Below are 23948 nucleotides of genomic sequence, written 5' to 3'. Positions count from 1 at the left end.
AGCTTTTTAACCCTGATATCATTGATGAAAACCCATTCAAACAACTACTTATGAGACACAACCCACTTGCTACAATTTATACACATACTATACATTTTGGGGTATCAAGGCTAACTTAAGAAATTATACAGACAGGCCCTGGCCGTTTCCCAATTTCCATGCCATAATACTATGATACAATTGCCGCCGGTTTATGCGTCTCGTAGTCTCTCAATGTGCCCACTGGTAGATCCCCGAGGAGCTGCTGAGCAATCCGTATAGCGGGCCCTGGCAGTCCTGCCAGACGGGCCACTTTAAGCGCGTGACTTTGCCGGTTGACACCCTTTCGTAATCTGTGAACGTAAACAAAGCCGCTATGTTCGTCTTCTTTCACATCGGTGCAGTACGTCTCCACGGACCCTGCTGTCCCCCCATCCTCCAAGCGCATGCCGCGCTCAGTCACCAAGTCTGCGATCTTGTGAAAGTGCGTTGCAAACAACACCCGGCACCTATTGACGTGGACCAGGTGGTGCAGAGCAGCAAAAGCCACGGCGGTGCCGTCCTCGGGCGTGGTGCCGCGGCCGACCTCGTCCATGATGACAAAGGAGCGCGGCGTGGCCTGGCGCAGGATGGCGGCCGTCTCGAGCATCTCGACCATGAAGGTGCTCTGGTCCTGGAACAGGTTGTCGGCCGAGCCGACGCGGCTGAAGATGGCGTCGACCACGCTCAGCTCGGCGTAGTCGGCCGGCACGTAGCAGCCGATCTGCGCCAGCACAGTGATGAGCGCGTTCTGCCGCAGGAACGTCGACTTGCCCGCCATGTTCGGCCCCGTGATCAGCCACGCCCGCCCGTGGCCTGGCGCGCCGACCAGGCAGTCGTTGCGCTGGAACGTGCGCCCTTGCTCGGCGAGCCCGCCCTCGACGGTCGGGTGGCGACCGCCCATGATTATTGTCTGTTGTGTTGTCGTGTTGTTAGTGTTAGTGGTGTTGGTGTTGTCCTTGAGCACGGGGCGCGTCAGCCCCTTCTCGATGGCGAGCCGCGCAAACGACGTGGCGATGTCGAGCTCGTCCAGCACGGCGGCGTTTCGCCGCAGCTTGACCAGGCTCAGCACGACTTGCTCGCGCAGCGCCGCGAACACGCGCTGCTCGGCCGCGCGCATCTGGAACCGCACCTTGTCGAGCCGCTCGCCTAGCGCCGTCCACTCGGGCTGGTGGAACGAGCGCGTCGACCGGCTTGCTGATAGTGTCGTGGTAGTAGCCGCGGCAGCGACGTCTTTGCCCTTGACGTGGCAGATGTGGCCGAGCCCGGGCGTCCAGCGGAGCGTTAGGCTGGCGGCGTTGAGACGCGCGCGCAGCGTCTCGGTCAGCTCGGCCCGGTCCTGCGAGAGCGCTGCCAGCTCCTTGTGCAGGCGGGCCAGGCCCGGCGAGGCGTTGGGCTTCATGATCCACACCTCGTTGTCCTCGCCGTAGTGGTCGCGGAGGGACGTCGTTGCGGCAGCAGATCTCTTCTTGCCACTCTTGGCCGCCGCCGCCGCCGAACTCGTCGCCGCCCCCTTGGGCAGCAGCAGGCCGTCCGCGTCGGTGCCCTCGGTCTTGACGATCTCCTGTGCCAGCGCAATCATCTCGCCCGCCTCGCTGTCTTCGATCTGGTGCTGCTGCACGAGGCCCTCCTCGTCGATGGCGTCTTTGATGCGCTGCGCTAGCTGCAACGGCTGGTCCAAGCTGATGCGGCCGATCATGGTCGATAGGCAATCAGCCTGCTGGCTGGGCTTTGTGGGAGATGGCGACGACGACGACGGTGGTGGCTGCTCCTCTAGTTTGTGGGAGGCGATGGAAGCCTGGAGCAGGTTGACAATGTCCTCAGTTGCCTTGACGGTGCTGGCAAGCCGGAGGAGGTCGTCCGGCTCGCCGCGGTTCATGGCGAACTTCTGCACGAGACGCTGCGAGTCGTGGCTTCGGCGCAGGAGGATGACGATCGAGTCTCGGAGATCCTCCTCTTGGATGAACCAAGAGACAAGCTCCTGCCTTAGGTTGATGACCTCCAACGAGGTGGACGGGGAGCCTATGGCACACACACGCTCGTGTCAGCTAGGTCTTGGGGGGGGGGTCATTTGCGGTCTAATCTCGACAGACAAAAATACCAAGCAGGAGCAAAGAGACAAGCAAGCCTACTTAGCCATTCGTTGAGAAGCCTCGCGCCACTCTTGGTGACGGTCCGTCGGATGGCGTGCAGCAGGCTTCCCCGAAACACATTGTCCCGGATGGTCTGCTTGATCTCCAGCGACCGCATGCTATTCTTGTCGATGCCCATGACCTGCATGCTCTCGAAGCGGAGCGGAGGCTGCAGCTTCATGCTGAGCCCCCGCAAGCGCTCCTTTACAAAGTGCAGCAACAGGCTGCCGGCCCGCACCTCGTCCTCGGTGAACTGCTCGGCCGTCTGAGCCGGGATCTCAGACTCGAGCATGGGCGCCCACTCGGACAAGGTTTGCAGCTCGCCCTGGGGAGAATACGTTACGAGGTACCTCTCCTCGGCGAGGATGGACAGGACCGAGTGACTCGGGCCGGCCTCGAGGGCCTTGTCCAACACGACTTCGCGGGGAGACACGCGCGCCAGCACGGAGCCTAGCGACGAGAGCGTCGCCGGCTGTGTATAGAAACAGCCCGTTGACAGGTCGAGCCAGGCGACGCCCACCAAGGCCGAGTCACCATGTGATGGGCTACTACTGCCGTCTTCGGTAGAAGAGGGAGCAGGCCCGGATGCCCTAGCCTCTGGGAGGTGGATGGCCATGACATAGTTGTTTGCATACGGGTCCATGAAGTTCTCGTCGATGAGGGTGCCGGGGGTGACGATGCGGGCTACTCTGCGGTCATGCAGCAGCCCCCCCGACTTGACCTTTTCGGAGGGACCGTTAGGGAACTCCTCTGCGATGGCTACGTGGCGGTTGAGGTCCTGGACCAGGACCTTGAGGAAACGGTCTAGCTGGAAGAAGGGAAACCCGGCCTAGCAGCACAGCGTCTATCAGAATACAGTCGATCTACTTGGGGAAGAAGCGGGCACGCGGCAGGGCACATGAGAGTCAGACAGAGAGAGAGAGGTATACCATGGGCACGGGGCCAGCGCTAGTCCGCTTCTGGGCGACCTTGAGATTCAGGAGCGGGCCATACTCGTCAGCGTGCTCAAAGTACAGCTCGTAGAAGCCGCCGACACGCGTGAGGAGCACGCAGTTGTCAAACTTTAGCATGTTGCGGCGGGCCTGCAGGACCACAGTCGGGTAGGCGGGGCTATCCTCGGCCTCCGCCGCGGCAAGGGGCAAGGGCGGCTCAGCGACGATGAGGCCCTGAGGCAGCTCGCCCAGCGTCACGACGGTTTTGGTCTTCTTGCCGCGAACGTGGGCCAGAGGCAGGAATGCAGCTCCAGCACGGGTCTGCGGCCCAGGAGTGCCAGTGCCAGCCGAAGCAAGCAGTCCAAGGGTGGCGAAGGGAGTGGCCGTTCTCGTCCTCGTCCTCGACCTTGACCCCGGCCCCGACTTCGACCTCGAAAGCGTGGTCACATTATGGACCGTGAACCGGCCGACAGTGGCGGCACTACAGCACAATGGCGAAAGAGACGCAGACGCAGAGCCTCTGCACGCAATCCGGACGCGCGGGACTGAGTGCGCGCGCGGGAATAGCATCAAGAGTGGCCTGTTCAGTCTCCGTCAAAAAGAGAGTTCGGGGGAAAGTAGCACCGGGTGGTTTGTTTGCGAGGATGGAAACCCAGGAAACAGAGTTTGACGTGATGTGCGCTATCTACAGGTAGAAAATTATTAGGGTGCCGACAACGTGATCGCGAAAACGCAAAAAAAGGAGCACCCCTGTCTTTTCCCTTAGGTCCCTACTTACCTCGCTCAGGTGCACGTCAGTGACACTACCTGGCAATGGATGCCGAGCAAGGAAGACGCCCTAGGAGGCCAGGGGCCGACATCAAGATCAGATCTGTGTCTCCATGACATGGAATAAAAATATGGTGCAAATAAGTTGTGTCGCACTCCGGAATGTAGGTGCCTGGGGACACCAGATGGCTGACGGAGTTTAGAGATGATGAGGTGTTATTCGAACAGCCGCCATCAGTAGCATTGAATGGTAGGGTGGGTTGTGGGTTGGATGCAGCACCACCAGGCTACAGCTTCTTCAAAAGTTCAGGAAACCTAGAAAGGAACTTGACGTCGCACAAGGACAGGCGCGCTCCACCTCACCTCAGTCATTATGCATCACAGCCCTTCCATCCTAGGCGGCCCGTCTTGTTTACTCACCATGTCTCGGAGTGTAGTAATCATTCTGTGTATTTTCTATTCTGTAGTGCACGTACTAATGAATTGTCTGCGGACTTGGCCTACGGATTTGTACACTCCTTACTTCCGGGTTTGTAATCGGGAATATCGGTTATCAATGGTCGGCTGCGACAACTTGCCTTACAAGGCTTTTACTTACTAATTTATGTGGGCCGAATCCTTACATAATCCGGGCCGTTCTAGACCATTTACCCAAAAGGTCTGAAGCGATGCTGGAGAGCGGCAGAACAGCAGCTAATGGTGTAGTGCCAATTATAGACCTGGAATAAGTTGAGTAAGGAGCAGCGAGCAGGCTCAGCAACATTCAGTCGGGATGCCTCGTCTGTGGTTACTAGTTATTATGGTATGGGTCATTATTATTGCGTATGGCATAGCAACTTGGCAAGGTAGTTGGCCGCGGTAGTCGAAATCGGATGTCATGCTCCGTAAAATGGTCGGGAATAGAGGCAGAGCTGCCGATTAGTCTCTGGCTAGTCCCGAAAACCCGATGGGCTCCGGTGGTCTCCGGGATTCCGCAGGGCCCAATGAAAGCCGCCGCCCCCTCGAGCTAGGCTATATGGAGGGTGGATCGGCGACTGCCTCCAAGACTTCTAATGAAATCATGAAGTGGCACAACCAAATCCGCCCACGAAATCTGATTAAATATGGCAAGACCAAATCCCGAAGCTGCTAGGCCTTGTACGGGCGGCAGACGGACGGGATCCTTCGCTCTTGCCTTACCAGTGCTGCTGCTGCTGCTGGGGGCAAAGCAAAGCGAGGGCCAAGACAGTGGAGAACTGGAAATGGATGGGGCCAATGGCGCGCTGGCTCGGGCTCGCCTGATTTTAGGATGGCTCGATTGTCGCTCTCGGCCCAACTGCACCTCGGAGGCCCATTTGCCAGAGTCTTGTCGGCATCGACCGATTTGTGCCCGAGGTGGCCCAGTTCTGTCCTCATTTCCATGCTGTCCCGAGCACCTCTCAGGCCATTTCCCACCGGCTCCGCCTGCTGCCACCCCCTCAGCTTCCCTCGAGCTTGCCTCTTCAAGGTAGCCAGCCACCTGGGACCTGCCTTCCCTCGTGCTGAACTGGCCGCCAGCCGCCGATTTAACGGCCCCCCCAACTTGGCGCTTGAAAGTCATGAAGCCACCCAATTTATAACCTACCCAGAGGTAGGTACCCAGGTAGCCGTCGTCAGGAGCTCCATGCCAGGTGCCAGGGCGGTAGGTCGCTGGGTCCCGTCAGGTCAGACCCCATCCAAGGACGTCACTTTCATACGATTTGTAATTCCATTTAAGGCATTCAAATCAAGGTATAAAGAAGGCAAGTCGGCTTTTGGCTGGCCTACCTGGCACACCCTCGGGGTTTTGCTTAGTCCGTTTAACTCCTGTTTCCTACTTCCTCGCAGTATTAGGATTACCTGATCACCTTGGTCTCTGTTCCATAGATGCAAGTCGTATATACCTTACCTTGCAGACGTATCCGTACATACATACCTCCCTCCCTTGCTGCATCGCATCTTGTGCATCCCATCCCATCCCACCTGCAAATCCCCCGTTCCATCGCACTCCGCCGAGCTCACCCTTCCCGGCCCCCCTACTTCACCAAAGCCGCGGCAACAAGACAAGGCAATCGAAACGAATGTGAAAAGAAGGGACAGCAGAACATCATTTTCATCCTCGAATACCATATCGCAGCAATATAACCATGGCGGCGTCATTGCCGCCCTTCTTCAACCCCCAGGTCCCCATCACCCCTCCGCCAGATCAGCCCATGTTTACAAAGAGGCCGTTCCCCCCCAATATGGCATCCATGTTTGCTCAGGGGGGCAGCTATCAAGCAGCCGGCAACACCTCTATCCCACCAGCCGCCATGTTCACCACCAACCCTCAAGACAGCAGCAACAATAATAACAGCAACCCAAACCAACCGAACAAGAAAGATGCCCCCTTACCGCCGTCACTACAGCAGCAGCAGCGGCAACCGCCGCAGCAGCAGCCGCAGCAGCAACTACCACCATTATCAATGCCGCCCTCGACGGCGTTCCCGTTCGGCGACCACGATCTGGCCAAGGACCCCCGCTACGTCGCCATGGCGTCGCGCATAGCCAGTTACTACCAACAGCGGTGCCGAGCCATCACCAACTACCAGCAGCAACAGTGCCAGGCGTGGGCGAGCATGCATCGCAAGAAGTGCCAGGAGATGATGCAGGCGGCCATGCTGATCGTGGCCTGGTACATCCGCGATCGCATTTCACGGCGGCGGCGGCGGCAGAAGCGCGCGTTCAAGCGGGGGCTGGCGCGCAAGGCCGCCGTCCTCCCCATCTCAGCCTCGCGCAACGGCGCCGGCGGAGGGCGCATCACCAAGGGCGAGGCAGTGCGGCGGTGGGTCATGGAAGTGCCTGTCCCCACCGCGGCGGCAGACAAAGACCGTGACAGCGATAGCAACGGGGCTGCTGCTGCTGCCCCCGTGCACGACGCGCTGGTAGACGAGGAGGAGGCCGCCTTCTTCCTGGGCCGGGAACCTCCGGCGCCCACGGGAGCGGCGGCGGCGCGGGCGGCGGAACGGGACAAGGACGCGCACCTCTTCAGTGTCGCCGATCACCTCATCAAAAGCCAGCTGGCGCGCATCGACGTGCCGCTGCTCGGCGCGCTGTCGTTTGACGAGAGCGACACGGAGAGCGAGAGCTCGTATGATGACGACGAGGACTACGAAGAAGACGCCGGGAACCGCGAAGACGGCGACGTGGATGCCATGGTGGAGGACGGCCAGGAAGGGGGGACGAAGAGCTCGATGATGAAGACGACGAAGACGCTGAAGAGGACGACGACGAGGAGATAACGTCCAAAGGAGTGCAGCTGGGCACCAGCAAGCCTACCACGAGGAGTTCCGTGTCATGACTCGACTTTTTTTTTCACAACTCTATTTTCATTTATTACTTGTTTGGATATATCATGATCATGGCGGGTGGGCTCGACCCCTTCTCGGCCGAGATAACGTTGGGGGTTCTTGCTGCTTGGACGGGGAGCTGGACGGCGCAACGTTGGATTCACAATGTCATTAGCGGACCAGCAAGCGTTGCGTAGATATTCATACACGCCAAATATGTATTTGGTTTATTTACTCGACCTCCCTGGAGGACATACTGTGACAGTATTCAGATAATAATGCCCTACAGCTTGATACCCATACACATACGCTAAACATCAACATTAAAAATCATACACTCACATACATACGTACCTACATTTTTGTGTGTTACTCGTGGCGTTGTTATACGTACGACACATCTACGGACGACACATCTCGGAGTAAAATCGGTTGCGCCGGTCAGACACAGGATCATGTACGCGCCGCGTTTCTCCAGAGCAGCCCACCCATTTTCTCGAGTCGTAGTTTCCGGCAACCGAACACCGAATTGCTGCACCGCCGCAGCTGAATCTACCTAGGTACCTTAACAACATCCATGTGCTGGAGCGCAAAGCGACAACTTCCGCCGATGGCGGCACCGGAGGTAGGTGAATGGGGCGTCAAGGTAAATCCGTAACATGGAATTACCATCGGGGCTTACCTGGGGATATATCTCCGGCCAAGCCGGCTGGGTGCCGTAAGCCCTACTAGCCGAGGGCTCATTTTTCGCCTCTTATTCATCATTTCCAAATTTCCATCGTTTGTTTGATTAATCCTTGAAGAATGAAGACAAATCCCCGGGGTTTCGCTTGTGTTGTTTGTTTGTCATCCTGTCGGATTCGCACTACTTTTTGCGCCCGTCTTCCCGACCGAGCGAACAATTACATTGTGCACGATTACGCGATTATTAATGGTTGGGGAACTTGTGGCCTGTCTAGGGCCCTGGGCGGTCCTTTCCAGCTGGCCATCCATGTTGTGGCCCGCCCGCGCGGCTCTCGTATACTCGCCACGTTCGCCCACCCGTACGGGCACAAGCGTGAAAGAGACTCGGCTCGGGGAGTTCAACTGTGCCGGCGGCTAGATCAGTCAGATCGTGAAAGTACCATTTGCAGCCTATTGTGGGATAGGAGAGAGCATGCATTTGATTTGCTCATTGCGACGCGACGCGGTGGTAGGCCCCTCCTCTTGGGATGGATGATGGGCGTTCGGCGACAACACTCCTGGCTTCGCAAGTTAGGTGTCTTTCTCACCGACTACGGGTGGCGCCACGGGGAACGATGCTCTGCCACTCTAGATCACACCCTATAGGTACCTAGGTACCTAAGGTATCCTGTCTCTCGGACACTGCCTATTGCCTCTGGAGCGTTGCGTATGAAAGGCTTGTTAACTGTTCGCAGTTGTAAAATCTTGAACCCCCAAGAATACGGAGTTCCAAACACGCACAGAGACTACTCCATAAGACGGAACGTTATTGTCCGCCTAGATGGCCACGCGGTTTACGACTTCGGCGCGGTTTCCGAGTCCGCTCTCAGGAGCCAGGACAGTGGAAGAGAGCGATGCGGGACCTGGCTTGGCCGTGAATTGACCATCTTGGCGCTTCGAGTGCCCGCATTCTGCACCAGCTGATCATCCCCACATCGCCGTGCTTGTTGCTGGCTACGGTACCCCGCATCCGCCCTGTGTTTCAACGGCTGACAGCTTCCAGCTTCCAGCTCTGGCGGGATGGAGCTTCCCTGGTCCCGTGTGGAGCACACCTCAGGTGCCTCGTCTCCCCGCCATCCGTCAACCTATCTCTTGTTCCAATCATCACACAACTGCTGAATGAAGAAGGTATCAATTGCTGCTTGGTGCTTGTGTGACGGCACCTATCTGTTCTTGTGAAAGAGTGGCCAATTAATATTTGGCTCGGTCTCTTCCAGCCCATATTGGTTGCTAGCTTTGCTCTTCCGTCCTCTCCGATCCGCATTGTCGTACGGATACCACTTGTCCTTGTCCAAGTCGGCAACAACAAGCAACAAGCTCCCATTCAGCACTTTGCACCCGCAATTCCCCTTCTACGGTCGAGCTACCAACACACCCTCATCAAAGGACGTAGCACTCCAAAAACACCACCCAGAAGCCAAACTTAATTGACTCGACTCGACTTGGCCGACACGATGGGTGGGGAGTCAGTCGCCCAGAGGGCGCCCAAGAGCGACTACCCGCTACGCGCCCCGAAGCCCGTCGGCCAGATGATATCGGGCATATACAAAGAGCGCATTGCCCAGTTCTATGCCGGCGGACAATGGGAGCACAACAACCTTCGCGCCATGATGAACGAGGGCGTCGTCTCGGGCGAGCCTCACGTCAAGCTCTCCGTCTGGGATGCCCCAGACCAGACGAGGCCCACTTTTGACGACGCCGTGTCCCACGAGTTCAAGGAAACGTCGGTTGGCTCGTGGTTTGGCCCGTCCTGGACCACCCACTGGTTCAAGGTCGTGCTCAAGGTCCCCGAAGACCTCCTTGACAAGCACCTGCTCGAGCTCCACTGGGATGGTAACAACGAGGGGCTAGTCTGGACCGAAGACGGCAACCCGCTGCAGGGCCTCACGGGCGGTGGCGAGCGTGTTGAATGGATCCTGCCAGAGTCGTTCCGCGACGGGAGGGAACACACAATCTACATAGAGATGGCCTGCAATGGCATGTTTGGGAATGCAGCTGGCGGCGACGCAATCCAGCCACCCGATCCCAACAAGTACTTCCAGCTCAGCCGAGCCGAGATTGTCGCTGTAAACCCCGATGCCCGCCAGCTCTACATCGATATCTGGATCATTGGAGACGCCGCCAGGGAGTTCCCTTCGGACTCGTGGGAGCAACACAAGGCGCTCAACATCTGCAACAAGATCATTGACACATTTGAGCTGGGAAACAAGGACTCGCTCAAGGCCTGTCGCACGATTGCTGAAGATTACCTCGGGCCCAACGTCAACTCGGCCAAGGTCTACGACACGGGTAAGGAGGCATTGGTGTTTGGAATTGGCCATTGCCACATCGATAGCTGTTGGCTCTGGCCCTTTGCCGAAACCAAGCGCAAGGTCGCTCGATCTTGGTCCAACCAATGCGACCTGATGGATCGGTACCCCGAGCTCAACTTTGCTTGTTCCCAAGCTCAGCAGTACAAGTGGCTGAAGCAGTTGTACCCATACGTCTTTGAGAGGGTCAAGAAGAAGGTCGCCGAAGGTCGCTTTCACCCCATTGGAGGCAGCTGGGTCGAGCACGACACCAACATGCCCAGTGGAGAGTCGCTGGTCCGCCAGTTCCTATATGGCCAACGCTTCTACGAGGGCAACTTTGGTAAGCGCTGCCAGACCTTTTGGCTGCCTGACACGTTTGGATACTCCAGCCAGCTACCCCAGCTCTGTCGTTTGTCCGGCATGACTCGGTTCTTTACCCAGAAACTGAGCTGGAACAACATCAACAAGTTCCCTCATACCACCTTCAACTGGATTTCTCTGGATGGTAGCCAGGTCATATGCCACATGCCCCCAACAGAGACGTACACTGCTGATGCTCACTTTGGCGACGTGAAGCGCAGCATGTCGCAGCACAAGTCTCTGGACCAGGACGCCACGTCGCTTCTCGTCTTTGGCAAGGGTGACGGAGGCGGCGGTCCTACCTGGGAACATATCGAAAAGCTTCGTCGCTGCCGCGGCATCGCCGATACCGTCGGCCTCCTGCCGCGTGTCCACATGGGTAACTCGGTCGATGACTTCTTCGATGCTCTGGAGCGGAAGGCCAGTTCCTTGACGACATGGTACGGTGAGCTCTACTTTGAGTTCCACCGTGGGACGTACACGACTCAGGCAAACAACAAGCGCAACAACCGGAAGTCGGAGATAGTATTGCGGGATGTAGAGCTGCTCGCGGCACTCACGTCCCTCAAGAACAAGTCGTACAAGTACCCCAAGAAGGATATTGACGACATGTGGGAGTCGGTTCTCCTTTGCCAGTTTCACGATTGCCTTCCAGGGAGCTCAATCGAAATGTGCTATGACGATTCCAACAAGGTGAGATAGACTCTTTTTGCTGACCTCTATGAAGTCATGAAACATCTAACATTGTGATAGATCTACGCTGAGCTTTTTGAAACCGCGGGAAGGATACTTAAAGACATCTCAAAGGCGCTTGGTGTTTCCGAGGTCAAGTCCACGACTATCGATAACGGTATCGCACTAAACACCTTGCCGTGGCACCGCAAGGCACTTGTTGACATTTCTGCGAACGAGGCTGCCGTAGCCTGTGGAACCGGTCCGCTTTTAAATCTGCGAGCGTTTAAAACCTCCGACAAGAGTCCCACGGTTACTCTTCACAAGTCTTCTGAGGGAGTCTTCATCCTCGAGAATAATCAGCTCAAAGTCGAGGTGAAGGCTGGCTGCATCACGTCGCTGTTTGACAAATCAACCGAGCGAGAAGTAATTCCAAAGGGCCAAAAAGCCAACCAATACGTCATCTTCGATGACAAGCCCCTATACTGGCAGGCCTGGGACGTCGAAGTCTATCATCTTGACACCCGCGAGGAGCTGTCATGTGGCGAGACAAAGGCGCACGAAGAGAAAGACCACCGGGTCAGCGTCGTCACCGAGACCAAGATCAGCAATAAGAGCCACATTGAAACTATCATTACCCTGTCTGCCGCCATTGACGGCGAGCAGTCATATGTCGAGATTACGAGCAAAGTGGTGTGGCATGAGACCATGAGGTTCCTCAAGGTTGAGTTCCCCGTCGACGTGCGCAACACCGAGGCCAGCTACGAGACCCAGTTCGGCGTCGTGAAGAGGCCCACCCACTACAACACCAGCTGGGATATGGCCAAGTTTGAGGTATGCTGCCACAAGTTTGCCGACCTCTCAGAGCACGGCTACGGCGTCTCGATCCTCAACGATAGCAAGTACGGCTTCGCCACTGTGGGCTCGCTCATGCGGCTGTCGTTGCTACGCAGCCCCAAGGCCCCCGACGCAAATGCCGACATGGGCACCCATCACATCCGCTGGGCCATCCTACCCCACGGTGGTTCCCTCGGCCCCACAACCGTTCGCAAGGCTTACGAGTTTAACAACCCCCTCAAGCTCCTATCCATGTCGTCGGACGACAATAGCAGCGTGGCCCGCTCTATCCTTACCGCGGCCGAGCCCCCGGTCTATCTCACCCCCAACTCAGACCAGTCGCTTGTTCTTGACACCATCAAGCGTGGCGAGGACGACGAGGACATCTCCCACGGCGACCTGCCTGCAAAGGACGGCCGCAGCGTCGTGCTGCGCATCTACGAGAGCCTCGGCGGCCGCGGCCGCGGCACCGTCGCCACCACCTGGAACGTCGACAAGGTCACCAAGACCAACTTGCTCGAGGACGACCTCGAGGAGGTGTCCCTCAAGGACGGCAAGTTCGCCATTGACCTACGACCGTTCGAGGTGGCGACGTACAAGCTGCATTTAGCGTAGAACTGAGTAAATTGAAACCCCAATTTGCTGCTCTGTATGACTGCGTGAGGGGCGGTAGATCTGGTATCCAGGTATTACTTGGAAGAATCAATTCTTGTCTTGCTTGGAATGAGGGAGAATGCGTCACGACATGGATATGGAGAGGATGGGAGGATGAGAAGGGGGGTATGCAGAAACATGCGTCATTTAGTACGCAATGTATTGTATGATTGACCTGTTTTCATTCATATAGGAGTTTTAAGCCTGAACTGAAATATATGCTTGCCATTCTGTTTAGTCTGAACCCCTTACCATCTGAAGATCTCATGGATCATGTTATCTTAATCTCAGAAGGTTATTTGTCAACCAATAAAGTACATCTACTACAATGGGGGAACACTCGCTATTTTGCGGGAACAGAATAATTGCGAGTTTTTGATCAAAAAGCATCCATTGCAATGACATGCGAATATCAAGAGATAGGTATATGCATGTATATATACAAACGCAACACACAAGAAAATAAAACCCCAGTGCGCTCTCACCGGCCCCCCCGGGCTTTCGCGTTCTTCTTCTGCCGCGCCGCCTTCTCCCTCTCGTACTGGTTGGCGGCCTGGCCTTCCGAGCCCTGGATCTCGGCCACGAGACGCTTGTACTTCTTCTCGTAGGCCTCGTCCTTCTCCTTCTTGACGCGGAGGTTCTCGCGGGCCATGAACGAGGCGTCCTTGCGCAGCTCGCGCATGGCGCCCTTGCGCTCGCGCTTGTGCTCGGCGCGGAGCTTGGCACCCTCGGCACGCTCGCGGTCGGGGTCGTAGTGTTTGTTGGGGTCGAACGAGTCCTCGAACTTGGGCACGTAGGTGCGGATCGCCGAGGGGCGGTGGTGGTGCAGCTCGAGCGGCCGGCGCGAGATATTGGCCAGCTGCAGGAGGCGGGCGAGGCTGCTCGTAGTGTCGGCGAGCTTGCTGACGAGAGCCGCAGGCAGGTGGGCACTGTTGGCCTTTGATGTCAGGTGTTGGAGGACACGTGCGGCGGGCTGGAAGGTCTCGTAGAAGGCAGGAACGCTGCACCACGTCTCAGCGGCTGCCTTGAGGACGGCAGCGGTGGTGCTGATAATGGCAACTTTCAGCGAGTTTGCTTCACTCTCAGTAGGCGCCTGTGAGCGTGGTTGGCAGTGTGCACAGTTCAGCTTTCGCACTGTCGTCTCTCTGGCACCCTTGATCCGGATCCCCGTGGCTGGCTCGTGCAATGGGAAGAGCCCTAGGTTCTCCTGGGGTCTCTGGTGGGCAAGAGAACAGAGGGTGTTCAGGCAGAAATTCATCAGTTCCGGCACGTAACGCTTGGAGAGCTGCTGATACTGGAGAGCGAGGATTGACAGGTAGGTGCCCGTGGCGTAGTCGGCAAGAGATTGGGGTATTTTCTGGCCGAGAAAGCGGGCGATGGTGAGAATTGCAGGAGTGGCTACTTGGTGGAAGTGGTCGGAGGTAGGAAACGTTGTTCCAATTGCCGTGAAGATGACCAAATCCCCGACTGTAAGTGCCAGGGGTCTGTTATCCCCAATGTCCTGGATGTGTGCTCGGTAGCCCTTAGCCACTTCGATCGGGAAGGTTTTGGCCAAGGAGTGAATGTGGCGGCTCAGATTCTCCAAAGTAGGAAACCAGCCTGATTCAAGATTGTCGCCTAGGTAGGCGACATATTGAATCAGGGCTTGCGAGAAATTACCGAGGCTCTCCTTGTTTCCGCTGTCCAATTTCGGATGATAAAGGGCTCTGATCCGCTGGACAGCCACCGGAAGTTTGGTCATGTCGACGCCCTTGAAAGTTTCAACCATCTCAGCGAGAGTCTGGGGGCAGTTGAAGGTATAGGGGACTCCATCTTTGTCGTCTCCTTGCTCCTTGGACGACGCCTGGAAAACAGAGTCTTTTGACTCGACCGCGGTCAGGAGCCCCTTTACAAACTCGTCGTCATCGGGATCAAAATCTTGCTCGTCGTCGCTTTCTTCGTCGTCCTCCATATCGTCGCTCTCCTCTAGCTCAATGTCGGAGCCGCTTGTGACTAGGTCATCATCAATGAGGAAGTCGTCTTCGTCGTCGAATCCCAACTCGGCGGCGGTCGGGCGTAATTTTATGCCCTTTCCAAGACCGAACTCGTCGTCGTCGCCGCTCTTGAACGGATCAAACACCGGCTCATCAGCAGCAGCAAGTTGCTTCTTTACTATGTCGCCGCGGTCCTCATCCTCGTCGTCAGAGACCCATTGACCGCGCATCCGCTTAAGCCGCTTCTCCTCCAACTCCTTAAGTCTCTTCGCCGCTTCTTCTGCCTTCTCCTCCTCCGTCTGCGTTCGCTCGGCAGGCTGAGCTCGCTTGTCCGTGGCGAGGAGCCTCACCCGGAGATCGTAGTCCTTGTTAACGATAGATTTGTCCATCCCTGCGATGGTAGCTGAGGGCCTTTCGTCATTTCCGTCCTTTGCAGCTGGTTTTTGCCTTTGGAAAAGCAATGATTGTAGCTCTGGTAGGGACTTGTTAAGCTCCATTATTATGTCTTCATCCTCTTCCTTGGCAGCTTGTCGTTCCTGGTGGCAATGTTAGTATGTATGCGTGCGACAAGAATGAGACGGGCCCTGCGAGAGCTTACATATTTGTGAGACTTTGACTTTGCAATGACCTCCTCGTAGATTTCCTTGCTTGTCTTTTTCTTCTCCGGCTGTTTAGCATCCTCGTCTGCGTCGTCGTCATCGCCATCGTCGTCACCGCGCGGCCGTCGGCGCTTTAGCGATTTCCTGTCGGGATGCATCCCATCGTCGGAATCGTCGTTTGATGGCAGATCCTCGCCATCAAAGTCGTCCATTAAAAGCTCGTTGCCGCGGAGTTTGAGAGCCTTGCCCATATGGGTGAGCTCTTCGGTACCTTCCTCGTCCTCGTCCTCCAGATCGAACATGGAGTTCTTCTTGTGGCTCCTCTGCTGCTCGCGGGTGAATCTCTCGATCATCTTGTCCTCGAGCGACATGGAAGGGTCGCTCTCGCCAAATCGCCTATCGATAATTCCGCCGACCTTGTTGCGCCGCTGCATCTCGACGAGGAGAGTCTCACGCCGCTACACATTGCCCAGTTAGCCAATACTAGCAGCGCACCTGTCTGTCAGAGGGCCGAACAAACCCTCTCCTCGCCCTTGCCCTTGGCCACACCAGGCCGGCCATGAATGCCCTTAGAGGCCCTGTCGTTCGCGGGGCGGAGGGTGGTGACATCGAATTTGGGGCCGCGGGCGTTTGTCTTGAACTGGAAGGGGTTGAATTGCTCGCGGATGCTTTCCAGGGCCTCGGACCGTAGAAGGCGCTTGTCGCTTGTCCCCTTTGCGTCCTGGGCGATCTGGCGCTTCTGCTTCTTCGACTTCTGCGCGCCAATGATCCCCTGATCCTTGAGGGAGGCCTTTAGCCTCTTCAGCTGGGAGCCAGGCATTTTCGCTTTGCAATTGACTTGACTTGCTCAACAAGGGTGTCGAGGACTAACCTTAGCATTCGACCATGTTTTTTCCCTTGCTCTCGAAAAACTTGGGGTTCTGTTGCTTATCTTATCGGATCGCCCCGCCTGTCTGGGGAAAACTTTCGGCGGTGAGCCAGGGCATTATGATGCGGTGAAGTCAACTAACGTTTTAGGCGTCGTGCCACTGGTGGTTGTTGGAGCCTTTGAACCCAGCAATCCATGAACTGGTATTCGTCTCGTTGCTGCTTTCGTTCAATGGGCGCGCAAAGTCGACCCCAACGACATCCATCTTGACCGGGATACATGCACGCATCATGGCGTGGCCTGGCTACGACCGGGTGATTGTTGCGGGCACTGGCCTCTGGATTGCCGGATTGGCCGTGGCGTTGCACTTCTATCTCAAGCAATGGACCGACGAGGCCGAAGTCAAGCCCCCCCAGCCCAAGACTCAATACATCACCCAAGATACCGAGGATTCGCTGAAAACCAAGACACTCGACACACTGCTTGGCCATTACAACTACGCGATTCGGGATACGGCATCCAAGATCGTTTGTGACCGAGCTGTCAACGATGAGTTAACTGTCGAGACACTTCTACGGGGCATCACTCGTCCCGACTACGACGAGCGCATGAAGAATCTACGCGCCCTGGCCATCATCACAGACCCTCGTGAGTCCGGGTTCCCGTCTCCAGGCCTCTGCCGCGTCGCTACCTCACTTCCGTGACCAACCCACTGACTTGGATCTAGAAAGCCTCCCACTGCTCAATAACGAGAAGGCATGCGCCGCCCTGGTCAGGTCGCTGGAACTATCGCTCGACCCAGAGCAGGAGACACTAAACCATGAGTACTGGGACGAATACGCGATGCGAGACATGACAGAGAAGCTCTGCCTTATGTTTATCAGTCAGCTGATGAACCGGTACGGCCCCGAAAACATCGTCAAGGCCAAGTTTGTCGAGAAATGGCTCGCCAAGCAAAATTGGGGAGCCTCGAAGGAGGAGAGACTTCGCAACTTCAACCACCACATAGCCCGACGTCGCAATCGTATTGCGGATATCGCTGGCAGAATCAAAAACTATCCGTCCGGCAAGGACGCACTGGACAAGGTCGGGCTGTACTCGGACGATGCAGACGAGGACCTTGGCCAAGAGGTGGGATCGGGAACTCAGTTCAATATGATTCTTCCTGTTAACCTAGACAGTTTGGCGGAAGATGACCCGGCTCGGATTTTGCTTCAGAGCCTTCAGACCGTGGACGAACAACGAACTAGGAATCGGAACCGCGAGGCCATGGTCCTCAACGACGGGAGCCGCCCATTCAACAGCGACGATATCATCCAGCCGAATCTTGGGTCGCCCTTGGGCTAGCTTTGGCGCTATTTCTATGTATATTTACGACACGAACAATGGTCACCGCCCAAATTTATCCTTGAATACAGAGGCATCTTAGCCTCGGCACTCGACAGAGATGCCCTGGGCGCATATCAGATACCGGCTCAAACTTCTGGAAGTTTTGCAGCAACGTAGCACTGTGCCTCCAAAAGACGGCAGGTTCGTGGACACCTAGATCCCTGTTATCAAGTGCCGGGTTCTCAAATAATATCAGAAGAGAATATCGAATTTGACCTGGCCAGGCAGCGGACGCGGCTGCTGTTTGGCAATGACCGGGATCACCCTGGGTATTTTTTAGCGGTGCCTTGCAGCCAGCAGCCAGCCGAACGTGGTGCCGTTTGATGACGGGACGGTGCTGCCGAGCGAGAAGGCAAAGTCTGGTTTAAGCTTCCAGAAAGCCTGGATCAGGATTCTGTAGCACAGATAGTGTGCATACCCATAAATATCTTTCGGGTATCATCCTTCGAGAAGCTGTGTTTCAAGCCATTGTTAGGTCTCAAACAGCGTTGTGAAGCTTAGGGTCTTGTCACAGCGGAGGAGGTTCATGCCCATGGAAGAAGACTGCCTGGTATCTAGCAGGTATGGATAACCGTTTGCTCAAGATGAAAAACCGAGAGCTTCTTGACACGCGGTATGTGGAGCGGCGTGCCTGTCCTAGACTAGGCAAAGTTCAGACGAAAAGGCGACTCGCGGCTCAATAGCTGATAGCCGACTAAGACGGATTATCCGGGTTTTTGGACAGCACGGGCGGAAAGGCAAACGGCATGGTTCACGCTTGGGCTACATCGCAGCGGCACTTGGGGGAAAAGAGGTGGCTGGTCCCGGTATAAGTCTTGAACATTATTGCTCGGAACGGACTTAGCGAACATCGCGATATCCGCACTCACCCACTGTCGAGAGAGTTGACGGCTAATTATATGGAATAATCTGTCATCCGTGTTCGGTCTGAGGTCGTGGGAGGAGCATCGGAATGGAGTCAACGGACATGCGGGTTTTAGGTGGGGCTGGCGTGCCTGACAGCAAGGGATTCCACTCCCACTGCACCCCTGAAGCTCTGCATCGCCCATCTACAGTACCTAGCCTTGTTTTTCTTACTTGCCAGCCCTGCCCTGGCGGCGGTGTCAGCAGCGGATTCGTATCACAAAACTGTGCATAAGTGCTTTGAGGTTTGATCCGAGAAATGCTGTGCAGGCGGCCATATATGCACAATGGATGAAATATTAGGGCAGATTCCTTTCAATTAGCGCCATGTTGTCCAACAAAGGCCACATGTCAGGCAGGCAGGCAGGCTGGGTGGCTGGCTTTTCTGTCGTCGACATTCCCCACAGAGACGGATCGGCAAGGGGCGTTAGGCTGGTGGTGGGGAAGGGTCCGAAAGGGATATGGATACAACCGAGGTTCATTGGCAGATCTCAACGGGCTGGTGGGCTTAGGTTCCTTTCTTTGGATGATGCACTGGCGAAAATAATAGGTAGCTGCGCCCAACGGACTGTGGCCTACGACGAAACACGAGAAGATGGTGCAACTCTGATCATCTTGGTTGCAGCGTACTACTGGTGCGAGGGCGTTTGTTTTGTTGACTTTTTGTTAACTTTTGTCTTTCAATCTCTCGCCACGAGGCAACAGGGCGCGAAGGAAGAGAAAGGGGTGGGGGGAGGGGGCCGTTCGAAGAGCTGTGTTCGGCACGAGATTGGAAGATTATACCCACGAATACCCACTCTCCTGCAGAAGAGCGGTTGCAAAAGAGAAACGGGCAACCGCCCTACAGCCTCCTACGCTACGCAGCTAGCCAGCCCCCACCTTCCCACCGCCATGTTGCTGAACAAGCCACGCAAATGGGTAATAAATCCGGGGAACCATACAGAGGAAGAGAAAGGCTCGCGCGGCGTGTTTTGAAGTTTATTAGACACTTGCATGTTCCAGGAGGAGCTATAGATGCAAAGAAAACATACAAAAAGACGGTGTCCTCCTGCTGGCTGCTGCGTGTCTTGTTTCGCGGGGGAATTGTTTTCGTTGCTACTACGTACCTCTTTCGTATGTACCTACACTATTTGTGCGTACGCACACATGTACGGATACACGAGAAGTATTAGGTAGGGTAGGCAAGGTAGCTTTTGCGGCCGTTCTTGGATTGCCTTTTATTGTTATTGATTATTTTCCCTTTTTCGTTGTTCGCCTCTTCTCTTGTCAAAACTGCCCGCTCGCCAAAACTCGTTTGTACCATTTCATCCCAGTGCACCTCCCTCTTTTCTTTATCACCCCTCCCATCTTTTTTTGCTTTTTACTTGCCTATCCTCATTCGACCCAATTTACCAGCAGAGAAGCCACGTCGACTCCCCGCCGCCTATCTCCACTGCTGTTTATCGTCAGCCAGCACCGAACAGCAGCTTTTCCGTCTTGTCGCTGTTGATCAATTCCCCCGCCCATCTTCGCCGCTTCCTTCCCGCCTGACTGTCTGACTGGCGCCCCGTCATTCCATTCAAGACACTACCCAGGTGCCTGCCAAGGTGTGGAAGACGGGTGATGGTTGCATCAAATTCAAACCTTGGGACGAGCCCTTTTTTTCTATTTTAGCGGCCGCCTCTGTCCGTCCCCGCGCTTTGTTTTGCAAGCAACCAGCCCGGTGGGAAACCAAGACAGGCTGTCACTTGGATACGCTACAGAAACGTCAGAACACTGCATCAATCAATCAACTAATCAGCCAATCAATCAGCATTCGAGGTGTTTCTTTTTGTCTTGGTACCGGCCAGAAACAGCGACCTCTTCTACCGCCATTTTCTATTAGGCCGCTCACTCGCTCGCTCGCTCGGTGGGGAGCGGGAGTCGTGTGGCTGTGTGGTCACCGTGGGTGGCCCAGTTGGGTGTCAGGTGGGCACTTCGACTGCAGTGGCCGGCTCGATCTGCGGCCCCCTTTCCACCTGCTAGCGCCGAGGTCAAGAGGTGTGTGAGGTGCGGTTCGGGCGGGTGTGCAGCGGTGTGGTGTGGGTATACAGCGGTGCACGCGCGCAGTGACAGCAGCAGCCCCTGTGCCAGTCCAGTGTCACAGCAGGCAGAGCCTGATTTAGGGTGCAGCAGGAGGTTGCAAGGCAAGGTGGGGTGTAAACAATAAAATTAGTGCCACCACGACAAGGTTCCAGCGAAAGCTGGAGACTAAGCCGCCAAGATGTCCTCCACAACAACCTACACCACCACGACTAGACACACGCTGTCGAGACGGACGGGTCGCGGGCTGGGCGGTATCGCTACGGCATCGACTCCCAACCTCAACCAGATCTTTGCGACGCAGGGCTCGTCGTCTCAGCTGCCCTCGTCGCGTCTCGCGCCTCCCGCGCTGTCGCGCAAGGCCTCCTTCGCTGCCCTGACGCAGAATTCTCTCGCCTCCATCCCCGATGATTCCGAAGCCTACGCCTACAACTCGGTCCTGACTAGCGAAAAAATGCCGGCCCCCTTCACCCCGGGTCGCCCCGGCCCCCCGGCCGACGACTTTATTAACATTGGCGACACGGTCGACGTGCCCGGAAACATGCTGGGCACCGTCCGCTTCCTCGGCTCCGTACAGGGGCGCAAGGGCACCTTCGTCGGTGTCGAGCTGCAGCGCGAGTTTGCTGCACGCGGCAAGAACAGCGGCGACGTCGATGGGTAATTGCCGTCATATCCTGTGTTTTTTTTTGTCGTTTGGGTACACCCCTGCTGACCTATTGCGCGACGGACAGTGTCTTTTATTTCACGACGTCGGTACCCGGCGCCGGGATTTTCCTGCCCCTATCCAAGGCCGTGAAGCGGGAATCCCCCCCAGTGTCGGCTAGCACGTTTCCGCTCACGCCCACCGGTCCCGCGCCCGCCGGCGGCCTCAAGGTCGGAAACCAAAACTCAACAAACTACACACCTCCTACGCCATCGCTACCAAAATTCAGCCAGTCTGTCGGCCCTGGGCGCGCTGCGAGCCCCGTCGGTAGGAGGCCGCGCACTTCGCTACAACGCCCTGATTCACCAGTCAGAAAGTTGCAAATGACACCAGCCCCACGCCCCTCCATCGCCACTCCAGGCCCCAAGGTCCCGACTAGGTTTGGAAGCCCAACTTCTAACAAGTTCGCCCAGAGCGTTCGTGGCACTGCTGGCGACCCAAGCAAGCGAGCGCCATCAAATGCACAAAAGGCCAGCGTTGGACCACGCAGTGCGTCTGCCCTGGGCAACACGTCAACGCCAAATTTTACCGACGACGAGACGACGCCCGTCAGTATTCAGAGGCCTAAGCCGAACGGCAGTGTTGGCTCGATATCCTCGTTTGCGCTAAAAACGCGCCCAGGGTCAAGAGCCGCCTCCCGGGCTGGCAACCATGCAACCGACGAAGAGCTGGAAAGACTTCGAGCTCAGCTTGAAGACCGCAATCGGCAGCTCCGAGACCAAGCCTCAACCCTCCAGGACATGGAGAGCAGTCTCACAGAACTGCAAGGGCTGATTGAGAACTCGGACGGGCCGCCGCAGGCTCAGCTGCGCCGCGGTAGCTCAGAAGACAGGGACAACATGCAGCTCCGAGCTTTGCTAAGGGAGAAGAACGAGAAGATAGCTATGCTCACGGCCGAGTTTGACGCGCATCGGGCCGACTTCCGGAGCACTATTGATACCTTGGAGATGGCGAGCACAGAGACAGAGCGCGTGTACGAGAAGAGGATTGAGGAGCTAACGCAAGAAGTCCAAGAGCTTCAGGACAGAACTGCCGACGTGGATACGGTCGCGACACAGCTGAAGCAATTGGAGGAGCTGGTGCAGGAACTCGAGGAGGGGCTGGAGGATGCTAGGAGAGGCGAAGCCGAGGCCCGTGGCGAAGTCGAATTCCTCCGTGGGGAAGTAGAACGCACACGCTCCGAGCTCCGCCGAGAACGCGAGAAGTCTCAAGCCACTATGAATGGTGCGAGCATCCCGTCGAATGGCGGCTCCATGTCCAAGGAGTTGGAGCAGAAGGAGGACGAGATCCGAGGCCTGAAAGCTATCATCCACTCGCTGAGCAGAGACTCGGTGCCTAACGACCATCCGGATAGGACTCCCACCCAGGGCGGCGGGTCGTTCCGCTCGCTTAAGGGCGAGTCGATCGGAGACCGCCTCAGCCGCGAGAAGCTCGAGCGAGAAGTTGCTGACCTCCGCGCCGTTCTCGAAAACAAGTCAGGCCGCGAGGAGGAGCTTGAGCGCGAGCTTGAGATGCTGCGGAGAGGTGGTGCGGGTTCGGGTGGGCCAGGACATCGGGGCAGCGCCATGACGATCGGTAGCACCAATGAGAGGAGCTCCTTCCGCGATTCCCGGGGTACTGTGGTGCTTGCTCCGCGCAGCCCCGAGGCGGCGCACAAGGGTCTCGGCCTTAGGCACAGCCGGGGCCACACGCTTGACACGATGGCCGAGAGCGACACGTACAGTACAGCAACCGAGAATAGCACGCTCTGGTGCGAGATCTGCGAGACGTCCGGCCACGACATCCTTACCTGCACCAACATGTTCGGCCCTGAGCAGACCCAAGCCAACGGCGCCGAGAAGACGGCCGCCCGCGACGGCCATCCTCGGCCAGTTCTAGGCAGCCTCACGGTTCCCGGCGTACACGACGACATTAAGCCTGCACCGCTATCGCCCGTCAAGCCCAGAGCCCCGGTCTCGGCGCCAGCGCCCCCACTGGCGCCCGCATTTGCACCGTCGAGCGTCCGGATCATTCCGAATCCGATGGACTCGGGCCCCGTGGCTGGCAAAGAGAGCGGCGTCGTCGATGCTAGCAAGTGGTGTGCGCTGTGCGAGCGCGACGGTCACGATAGCGTCGACTGCCCCTTTGAAGATGCATTCTAAGAGGGGAGAAGAGGGGGAATTCATTATCGCTCTTGTGCTCTGTTATACAAAACTTTGTAATCAGCATTGTGTTTCTTTGATAATGGGAGAGGGTTTTGGCTGGGTGCATTGTGGGGTGGCATGATGAACGAATCTCTCTCGGGTTACTGTATAGTCTTGTCAGCAAAACAAATGCACTCGTCGGCGGCACGCATTTTGCAGGTTTGTAATCCTCTTTTCCCTCGTCGTGAGTGAGAGGGTTATCCTTTCTGGGGCGGCCAAAATGAGAGAGAGAAAGAGAGAGAGAAAGAGAGAGTAGATAATTGATGGGTCACGATCGATAGGATGGATGGATGGATGGATGATTGAGTAAGAAAAACGACAGTTTGTGTGGTTTTTTGTTTGGATGGTTTATCTTTACTTTATCTTTTGTAATGGATGTTCAGTCGTTGGGATGCAGCAATGAGGCGGGCCGTTGGGGAAAGGGGTCGTGGTAGTTGTGGTTGTTGTTGCTGTTGTTGTGTCTGAGAGAGGGGAAACGGGAGGCTCTCATCGTTTCTCAGACTTTTTTTATCCTTCCTCTTCTTTTCTGCGCAAAATGATACCAGTACGCTGCAAT

The 23948-nt window shown here is 56.4% G+C and overlaps 6 protein-coding genes across 6 annotated transcripts; 4 read left to right on the top strand and 2 right to left on the bottom strand.

The window, feature by feature from the left end:
• Positions 1–169: 169 nt before the first annotated feature.
• Positions 170–3652, bottom strand: B0T26DRAFT_634999 (muts domain V-domain-containing protein; the record flags this gene model as incomplete). The annotated part of the gene is made up of 4 exons (XM_060436680.1): positions 170–2056; positions 2191–2979; positions 3080–3476; positions 3594–3652. The coding sequence occupies 4 exons, from the start codon at positions 3650–3652 to the stop codon at positions 170–172; spliced, it is 3132 nt and encodes a 1043-aa protein (XP_060302311.1).
• Positions 3653–6090: 2438 nt separating this feature from the next.
• Positions 6091–7128, top strand: B0T26DRAFT_745474 (uncharacterized protein; the record flags this gene model as incomplete). The annotated part of the gene is made up of 1 exon (XM_060444566.1): positions 6091–7128. The coding sequence occupies one exon, from the start codon at positions 6091–6093 to the stop codon at positions 7126–7128; it is 1038 nt and encodes a 345-aa protein (XP_060302310.1).
• A 2225-nt stretch (positions 7129–9353) lies between these two features.
• B0T26DRAFT_635031 (glycoside hydrolase family 38 protein) lies at positions 9354–12674 on the top strand (the record flags this gene model as incomplete). Its single annotated transcript, XM_060436684.1, has 2 exons — positions 9354–11243; positions 11304–12674. The coding sequence occupies 2 exons, from the start codon at positions 9354–9356 to the stop codon at positions 12672–12674; spliced, it is 3261 nt and encodes a 1086-aa protein (XP_060302309.1).
• A 520-nt stretch (positions 12675–13194) lies between these two features.
• On the bottom strand, positions 13195–16105 carry B0T26DRAFT_669841 (nucleolar protein 14; the record flags this gene model as incomplete). Its single annotated transcript, XM_060439111.1, has 4 exons — positions 13195–13806; positions 13849–15222; positions 15285–15743; positions 15806–16105. The coding sequence occupies 4 exons, from the start codon at positions 16103–16105 to the stop codon at positions 13195–13197; spliced, it is 2745 nt and encodes a 914-aa protein (XP_060302308.1).
• A 338-nt stretch (positions 16106–16443) lies between these two features.
• Positions 16444–17500, top strand: B0T26DRAFT_631302 (uncharacterized protein; the record flags this gene model as incomplete). The annotated part of the gene is made up of 2 exons (XM_060436334.1): positions 16444–16801; positions 16881–17500. The coding sequence occupies 2 exons, from the start codon at positions 16444–16446 to the stop codon at positions 17498–17500; spliced, it is 978 nt and encodes a 325-aa protein (XP_060302307.1).
• A 3187-nt stretch (positions 17501–20687) lies between these two features.
• Positions 20688–23350, top strand: B0T26DRAFT_736367 (uncharacterized protein; the record flags this gene model as incomplete). The annotated part of the gene is made up of 2 exons (XM_060443317.1): positions 20688–21163; positions 21238–23350. The coding sequence occupies 2 exons, from the start codon at positions 20688–20690 to the stop codon at positions 23348–23350; spliced, it is 2589 nt and encodes an 862-aa protein (XP_060302306.1).
• Between the last annotated feature and the right edge of the window lie 598 nt (positions 23351–23948).

Source organism: Lasiosphaeria miniovina (genome assembly GCF_030549165.1).
Source record: "Lasiosphaeria miniovina strain SMH2392-1A chromosome Unknown B0T26scaffold_1, whole genome shotgun sequence".
NCBI classification, from domain to species: domain Eukaryota; kingdom Fungi; phylum Ascomycota; class Sordariomycetes; order Sordariales; family Lasiosphaeriaceae; genus Lasiosphaeria; species Lasiosphaeria miniovina.
The sequence above is the reverse complement of the archived record's forward strand: the minus strand, read 5'-3'. Positions and strand labels throughout refer to the sequence as shown.